This window comes from Zonotrichia albicollis, chromosome 2 (assembly GCF_047830755.1).
Source record: "Zonotrichia albicollis isolate bZonAlb1 chromosome 2, bZonAlb1.hap1, whole genome shotgun sequence".
NCBI classification, from domain to species: domain Eukaryota; kingdom Metazoa; phylum Chordata; class Aves; order Passeriformes; family Passerellidae; genus Zonotrichia; species Zonotrichia albicollis.
In genome coordinates, this window is record NC_133820.1 from 35895394 (window position 1) to 35904836 (window position 9443).

The following is a 9443-nucleotide window of genomic DNA, read 5'->3' on the forward strand; positions in this document are numbered from 1 at the left end:
CCAGAAATGTGATGTGGAACTACTTAAAGGGAGTGAATGGCAATATAGTGAATAAATATGCATGACCAATAAATTCAAGAAAATATTGATCTGTATTTGTTTATTCAAAAAGTGGAGTGCCCCACAGAATTATTCTACTAAAACTAATAATTTTTTTCTACTCTACTAAACTTAAATGCATTGTGACCATGAGTTAAAAAAAAAAAAAAAAAAAAAAAAAAAAACCCAACAAACCAATTCATATTCCATGTGCCCTTGTTAATTATCTCCCATCCTACCAGGAATTACCATGTTTGCCAAATGAGATGAGCTAGTGCTCATTATATTCCAGAGCATCACCACTAAGCAATGATGTCTTTCAGATACTCACTAGTAGTTAAACCAGGCTTTTTATTTTCAACCTATTGCATAAGTAATTCTCTAAGCCATTCATCTTTCTCAACAATTTCTTTCTGGGTGTAACCAAGATCCTAAATTTTGTGGACAATTTTTTTCCCCTGAAGTTAACACAGCAAAAGCCAAAAGCATTACAGTAGGAATTATTTTTATGCAATATATTCATGAGTCTAAGGCATATCTTTATGTTCTAGGCACATCCTCCATTTCCATCTGCATCATATTGTATCATCTATGCAATCAGCCCAGTATGCAATGCAAGACAGAATTCCTACAGTATATGTAAATAATTCAAGAAAGTTTGCAACTCCTCAGGGAGATTTACTCACAGATCACCTGTTCACAGAGTTTAAATAAATGTCAGAAGAACTCCAGGATTATTACAGACCTACGATGGGAAGGGTTACAACAAAGTATCAGTATTCTTGGAGCGTAGAACTGAAAGTGGCTTTGATTTTGGATACATTAACAAACTTCAAAAGGATTGGTCTGAATCCGCCAGGGGAGGAATGCAGTTTGATTGCATCATGTACTGGGATGCTGCTGCAGTCGGATCCAGAAAGAATGACGCATCACTGTCTGACATAGCTCTGATAATAGATAAGTAAACTGTAGGATTGCCAAATGAAGAGGTCAAAAAAAATCCCAACAAAAACAAAAGAGCTGATAAAGCAAATTACACCAACAGAATTTGCAGTGCAACATGAACAAAAGAAACCCAAACAAACCCCATTCCTATTACTGATGGGATGCCCCTGTGTCCCACATGGCATCCCTGCAAATGGATTCTACCATTTGAGAGCAAGAGAGCGAGAACGACACAAGTCCACAGTTCTGCAGTAACAGCGGCCCACGCAGAATATCTCCACTTGCCAGCTGAGAAGCCTTGACCTGCTGGCCATCTGCCTGTATTTCTATCCCCCTGATCCACTAAATCAGTCATGCCTTAAGGTAGATTACAATCATGGGTGACAAAACCCAAATCTTTCCTATTTGCAACAATCCTTGTATCTTCCTCCCAAAGGCAAAGCATACTAAGGGCATTCTTTATATGTCCAGAGGCCAACAGCCTGTCACTCTCTTTACACAACGCACCACATGTCCTAGATAGGACATAGAAAGGATTATTTAAAACTCTAAAGGAGACATTTATACACAGTGCTCTTCCAAAATAAGGATGGCAAGTTGCTGAAATAACTTATTTAAAACTTTTTCTCAAGTACAGAGTGATAGAATTAGAGTAAAATCATCTAGAAGGGGTTGGAAACACTTTCTCATGAAGTCTTAAACATCACTTCGAGTGACATTAACTTGCACTACACGTCCCATCGGAGAGCAAGTGTCAGCAAAGTAAATGCATTAGTTAAAGCTTAATAGTAGTTTGGTGTTCAATATCCTGAAATATTTAATATGTTTTTTCCCAAAGTAAACTGTTATTCAGTTTTAATGAAGACATTAACCTGCTTGATTTGTAAGCTCCTGTGGGAAGTCAGTCTAAAACACTGTCACAAGAGGTAGGCAGATGTAACAAGAGCTGTGACAGGAAATCAAGCATATTTTAAATGTTAAAAAAGCAGCCAGACAATAAGTCTCAATATGCTCTTGTTTTCTTTTAGTTTTGTTTATTTTTTGGTAGTATGATTTCTGCCCTTTAAAGATGCCAATTAAGGCAGGCTGTAACGTAGTCTGAAGGTAACTGTGGGTACTGAAATCTACGTTAGTCCTCACCAACTATGTCGTAAACAAGAAGTGGTAGGATACAGACTAAAAAAAAAAAGTTTGGGTCCTATTCTGAACTTCAAGACACTTGCAGTCTCCAGCATTGTAGGCTGACAGCTTTAAACTGGAATCCACTGTAACACTTTTAGTCACAGTTTGAATTTTCCAGACTGACTTTGAATACAGTCTACACTTCATAGGAACAGCCGGTCTTGTGAGTTTTCAGCTTGAAATGATAGTGATATAACAAGATGAGCAAAAATGGTGAGACCCCAAGCAATTAAGGTGGGTGTGTACTCTTCCTGAAATGCATATTGGTGGTTTGACAAGGGAGACAAGCTGGCTGCTTTGTTTCACAGTAGCTGTGTTTAGTTCATGCTGTCAAGCGTGGATTCTGACACTTAACAGTATTAATATTGCTATTTCTATTGATATAATTAGCACTTCTATAAATAATAGCTAAGGCTGCCATATCTAAGTATATTACTGCAATCAGCACCATCAGGCCCTTCTTCGTTACACACCCTCCTGGAAATGCAAGCTGATTGATCTCAACAAGAAGATCTGTTGCTCAGCCACTGAGCAACGCTGTTGATTCTAGCGGCCCAGCGAGGAGCAGCTCCCACCACGGAGAAGTCTCTCCTAAACAACTAGTTTGTATGTGTGAGACTAACATTTCTCACCAGTCTTGCACCTGCCAACGTTTGAATGCTATAAATAGGGACTCTTCTTTTCAGCCACACGATATAAAAACCCTTACATTGAGTTCAGTGGGTGTTATTCACACACTACAATGGGGAGAAGTCCTACAAATTGTTTTGGAGACAATCTGGAACCCACATTTAAACTCCACTTAAACAGCACAAATATTTTATTTATTTACTTTACAACTATGAAACAGAAAACTGCTTAGCAAAACAGATATTGCTGCTTTTAACAGAAGAATAGCAGCACCTGCCATTTCTCCCTAATTCCATTCTGGTACATTTAAAACTAGAGAAGAATGACAGTTTTTCTAGAGGCCCAAACTTCAGGCACTTCCAACCTGTTTCCCGGAACTTTGCCTTGTTTTTGCTGCACCTAAAAGCTGTAACTTCTACACGAGTTTTGACAGTGTTTAATATCTACCTTGAGGTACTTATGCTTAATGACTGCAACTTAGATCCAGCACCAGTGGGAGAGGGAAGTGTACAGAACCAGTGTTGGTGGAAATAAAGCCTCAGGGTCTCAAAAGATGCATACAAAAATACAAGTAGTTGAAAATTATCACCAGTTTTGGAAACAGTGGGTATTTTCTGCTTTCTTCATCTTCCATAAAGTGATGTGGGTAAACACTGCACAAAGCTATTCTGAAGGCCAATATTTACAGTGTCTGGAAATAGAAAGTGTTATGTATAAGAAAAGCAGCCTAGATGTCTGACTGGAGTTCGCTACAAAAATGCCTTAAAACTTCCACTTTCTTAAGCTCTAGTCAAACGGATATGCTGAAAGTCATATGAGAAATTAGGCAATTTGTGTGCACAATTACTATGGGGTAGGAGACACACAGCTTTGAATCCTGGAATTTCTTCCAGAAACAGTACCTGGAAGCTGCAGTACTTGAAAACTTAAAATGGTAAAGAGGAGACAACAATTCCAAAGGAGCTTTGGACTCCGGTACTACTAATACAGCTCACTTTGTATGAGGCCAAAGCACTCAGAGAGCACTATGTCTTTCAGCAGTATCAATGCCAAAATCATTCCTGTATAATTCCACTGATGTCACTTCAGTTATTTCAAAGAGGAAATTCATGTCTAAGCCACCTTCTGTTTTCTGATGTAAACCCAGAATAACTACACCAAAGTTTATAAAACTACTGACACTGGCATTTATTGTCAAACCAAACAGCCAATGGAAAAACTGGCACTTACCATCTGAAATTATTACTTTAGATATTATTTATAATCCCGATGGCTGCATTTTGGAATTCTCCACGTACATACCTTTGCAAATATTCATGATGACAGCACATGGTATTATTCTTGTTGCACAGATAGGAAACAAAGAGTGAGCAATTTTTCCTTAAAGTCAAATATGCTATTCGTGGCAGAGAACTTCATGAGGCCCAAGTCTTAAGGCAGGAACCCAGACCAGTAAACAAGTGCTCAGTCTTCAATATGCTCTCAAGAAAATAAGAAACAATAACTCACTTAGACCCCATATTGGTCTTTTAAAATATGGAATGATGAAGGAATAATTATTTCTTTGAATAAGCTGTTAAAAAGTCAAAATCAGAACTTTCTTTTACAAAGAAATTTGATAACAAAATGTCCTCTTCTGTATTCCTTGAGGCATCTTTCATTAATATCTGGGAAAATCAGAGTATAATCTGAGATCCATTTATATCAGTAAGCACAAAATTATCTACACACCAGAATATTTTTATTTCCTGATCACCCTACTCAGGCCACAAGCATGGGACTTCCTAAAGCAACACAGACCTTCCAAAATCACCTCTGGTTGTGAAAAATAGTCAATGGCAACTATTTCCTTCTGTTTCAGAGATTCTCAATGATTCCTCTCAGTGAATATACTGCTCATGAAAATTAAAGAACTGAATTTTGACTTCCTTGGGTTGCTGTGATACCCAAGATCAAGGGTCAGCATGCCTATGTAAGGGAAAACAAGCAAAGTTCACTAAAAGCTGCCAATTTGAGACACTGTATTTTTTTTTGTTTGTTTATCAATAATGTAATGATTTGTGCACACTCTCTGCAATACCTCTTCAGAGAGCCTAAACTGCTGGTAAGATTTCTTGGGCAATTACAGATGAATTCTGCTTACTTAACATTAATTTGGTACTTTGAGCAAATTAAAAATAATTATTTTTCCCCATAGCATCTTCTACATTAATATCTGCAGTCACTCTGGAATCTTAATGAGCTAAACTCGGTAAATTCTGTCCATTCTTGGCTGGAGGACTGCCTTCTCCTTCATGATACACATGCAATCATTTGGGAACAGTTCGCAAATCTAAAATTCCACCTCGCTGGAGGGGATTTACAGCCTCACATGACAAACTATACTGAACAATACTGAGGCCCTGTGAAAAATCAACAGAAATAACACACTTATTTTCTACTACCAAAATGGAAATAGTAAGTCTTGAGGGCCGCCTGGAATTTGACCAAGGTTACCCAGCAAGGATCAAATCCCATTTGTTTTAGGCAGGCAGCCCTGCCGAAATCAAATAAGCCTACAGCACAGATCAGTATACTAAGGTTTAACCTCTGAGGCATGCTATAAATCCTGTGCCACAAAATAGGTGCTATGGATTAATTTCTAATCCCAAATTATAACTCGTCATTGAAGAGCTGGAAACCCAATTCCCCTCACAGATTTACATAACAAGAACAGAACCGTGCTGAGATTTAAGACTTACAAAATTTCCAACAAAATATTTTCCAGGATACTCAATTCATGCAGTGACAAATAAATCACACTGAAGTAACAAACCATACACTGTGACACACCAACTTTTTTAAAATTTATTTTTAAATCTGCCTGCATATCTAGTCATTAATTTACCCAATAAATTAATTCCACAAGTGACTCTCCGAGTCATCAGTTTGAATTATCAAGTTTCTGCTGTATTTCCAAAACAATGCCAGGCATGCATGTGCGTAGGAGGGATGGGACAATGAAGCCAATAGGTGCAGCTGTGGCCTGGGAGGCAGAAGGTCTGCTCAAACTCTGTCACTGACTGCTTTTTGACATTGGGAAGTCATTTCAGTGCTGTTTAATTCAAAATCTTTCTAGCATGCAACATTTTAGCAATGAAGTCACTCCTCAAACGTTTGGAATGCAGAAACAAGCCTTTTTGAACTTTATGAAATCTTATTATCCCCTGAAAAATCAGTAACATTGGGGGAAAGGGGTGTGTGCAGCCAGTCTGTTTGGGTTTCTGGCCTTTGTATCATCCCCCCATGTAAAACAGAAAAAAAATGGACCTTCACAATGCATCTTTATGCAAGTACAGGCAAAAGACCACCTCTCTAAATCCAGATAATCGAATGGGCTAGCTGGTATCTCCTACATCTGGTACTGCTGCTGCGCAGGATCTGAACAGGTTTTCACTTTAATATGAACACTGGCAACCCTGATTTTAAACCAGAGGGCTTAGGTTCCATTCCTAATGTTACATCATAGTAAGACCAAACATTAAATCCTCAGCCAGAAGGATTTTTCTTGTATTTTACTTCTGAGCTACCACAACAAACAGGATACAATTTAAGACTCATAAACCATTTCATTTTGGAAGACACAAGGCATTCATATCTTTAACAACTGACTAGTCACAGATTCTACATGCTATCAGAAAGTTTTCTTCTCCTAGAAATGAGGATTTTTAAAAAACACCTACAGATTAAATGATGAGATTTAAAATAATGCTAAAATTTTCTGTAATGTTCTTCCTGCATTACAAATGGACTATTAAATCAGTGAAGTGCCAATCAAATGCTTTTGTACTTTGAAAGAAAGGTTTAAATAACAAAAGCAGTTTTTCAGGCCTCTCTCTCCCTCGGTAGTCATTGTCACCTATGCACTAATTACAACATATTTACTCGCTTTTCTAGTAAGATCACGATTGAATAGATTTTTTTAAGAACATGATTTTTAAGAAAAGTTGCAATCAGAGCCTCATGGATTCTGCCTCTTATTAATACAGCTTGTCTAAGAAAAATATAATGTTGTACAGTAAACTTCAAGATATATGACAGGAATGAATAAGAACAGCTCTGGATTCAGTTTCCAGCTTTAAAAATCAACTCGCTGCATGACCTCGAGTGAACCATTAATTAACTAGGGCCAAATCCTCTGTGGACTAAACACAATGGAACTAGCCAGTTTGTACAAGCTAAAGATCTGGCCCCAAGTTTCCAGAAGTTTTGAATCAGGCTGGCCAAATACTGGAATTTTTGTGCTGCGAAAAAATATTTAGTTCTATTTCAGAGTAAGAAGTAAAGCTCTCACATCCTTTGTGGAATAAAAATTCCAAGCAATTCTTTTAAAGGGGGAAAAATAGGAAAACAGGGGGAAAAAAGAAAAAAAAATGGTGGAAGTCTCTAAGGGGAAGATTTTATTAACTGTGTTTTTTCTCTGTAAACAGAAAGTAGAATTGACAGAAGTCTGCAAGGCAGGTAGCCATGAACCATCACTTTAATTTTCCGGTCAGAATAATGTAACTTTTTTTTTCCCAGTAAAACTGGAACTTTCTTGCAGAAAACTGCAACTTCACAAATACCACATTTTCCACTGGGGAGGGAAGGATCCTCCCGCTCGGCTCTAATACTGTGTCCTCATTGCATCCTCTGAACAGCTGAAAGAGCTCTTGCCTCTGAGGGGTTTTTGTGTGTGTAAGAGAAGGATACAGTACTTTCCTATCACAGATTTATTTTTGTCTTGAGTTACTCGTTCTCGCAAAGCACTCCGAGACTCAGAGATGCCAAATGGTTCCGCATTTCCACAACCTCGGCCCCGTAAATTCCAAAAACTTCATTTCTGTATGAGAGCACATCCCAGGCATTCAGAAAGACCCAGGAAGGCGCTCGGATTTCAGGACTGTGATCCAGTAGCTGCAGACAATAACAGCTTCTATGGAGATACTTTTTGCTCCTAAAATAATTACTCCGCTCGAAGAGCCGAGCTTCAGGAGTTACACGTTAATTTCCTTTATTGGACAGCGAGTCTTACTTTCTCACAATTTCCCATTTGCCACTCAGCACAGAGGGCTCCAAGGTTGACAGGAGAGGTTTTAACCTGAGAAGCACCGGCTCTCTCGGCTACAAAAGGAGGCGAAGTCTGGGAACACGACGGGCGGTGCGGCAGCCCGTTTCCTCCTCAACCTGCAAATCCATTTTTGTTTCCTGCGCTCCGACTGCCGAGCGCCGAGCCCCTCACGGAAAGCCCGCCGAGCCCCTCACGGAAAGCCGAGCCCCTCACGACGCCGTTCCCTGGGCACCGGCAGCCGCCCGGCGCCGGGGGAAAGACGGGCACCGACGGCTCTGGCAGCGCTGAGGGACGCGCGATGCGCTCGGGCGGGACGGCGCTGCCGGAGCCTCCGCAGGGAGAACGGGCAACAGCTGATTTGCTCCGTGAGCCCTCGGGGACGGCATCAAAACTGAACCAAACCCCCAAAAACCCCAAGCAGCTGAGCTGTGCGTGCGGGAGGACGAGCAGCTCCCGCCCAGGACGGCTCTCAGCCCGCATCCCGCGGGGCATCCCGGGCTGGCACTGCCTTTCTCCCGGAGGATAACCCGACCTGCCCTGTCAGAACCTCTGGATTACAGGCTGGGCAAGGTTGGAAGGGGCCACACTGGGTCATCCGGCCCAAGCTCTCTGCTCGAGCGGGGTCATCCCGGAGCACACTGTACGGGACTGTGTCCAGATGGTTCTTGGGCATCTCTTCCCTTCCCGACCCTCGTTCACAAACGAGCGCCGCCAACTTTTCCCAGCTGCGCGGCTGGAGAAGGAGGAGCAGCGCGGGGGGGGGACAAGCGGGGGGAATGTCGGTGCCAAGTCTCCCTCTCCGGCCGCGCGCACCCTTAGGGGAGTGGCCCCGCCGGCTCCCAAACTTTTTCGGGACGGCGAAAAAACTCCAGGAGGCAGCGGGTGCGAGCCGTTCTCCCTCCAGGACTGCCGTGCTCCGCTCCCCTCCCGGAATACGCGCTCTCCCTGCCCGCCGGGACGCGGGCGCCCCTCGCCCCCCGCCGCCCCTCACCCGCCCGCCCCGCCCCTGGTGGGCGGAGCACGCCCAGACCCCGCCCCCGGCCGCGCGCTGACCCCGGAAGCGCCGGTACCTCTCTCATCTTCCCCTTCCCCGCGCTGGGCGCCGCCGGCTCGCGGCACTTTCAGAGGCGGCCGCCGCTGCCTCGCAGGGCCCCCTCATTGGCCCCCGGCCCCCCCGCCCCGCCGGCCCGCACCCATTGGCTCCTAGCGCCGCCACTCAAAGAGGGCCCCGCCTCCCGCCGCCGTCTGGGCCCGCCCCCCTCCTCGCGACTCACGGATAGTTCTCAATAGGCGAAGCCGGTCCGCTATGCGCCCCTCCTATTGGAAGGCGCAAACGTCGGTCAAACGGGCCGGGCCCTCTCATTGGCCGGATTTTAGAACGCTAGGGGGCCGTCTTCGCCGCTCGGGAGCGCTGACTGGCTGGGCGGAGGTGTCAGTCGTGCCGGCACTCGGGTGCCGATTGGCCGCCGCGGGCCAGGCAGCAGGTTAGGTTGCGCTCCCCCGCGCCACGCCCCCCCCGCCTTCTACGCATTTCTATTTCCCGCTTTATTTATTTATT

The 9443-nt window shown here is 43.2% G+C and overlaps 1 protein-coding gene across 4 annotated transcripts in view; it reads right to left on the reverse strand.

The window, feature by feature from the left end:
- Positions 1 to 9074, reverse strand: part of LOC102073008 (uncharacterized) — a 370008-nt gene extending 360934 nt beyond the window's left edge. For all 4 annotated transcript variants that reach the window (XR_012578937.1, XR_012578936.1, XM_074534753.1 and 1 more), the window contains exon 1: positions 8956 to 9074. Coding sequence is in view for 2 of the 4 variants with exons in the window: in XM_074534753.1 (XP_074390854.1) it covers positions 8956 to 8964 (9 nt within the window). In the remaining 2 variants the exon portion in view is untranslated. The remainder of the gene's footprint in view (positions 1 to 8955) is intronic.
- Positions 9075 to 9443: the final 369 nt, after the last annotated feature.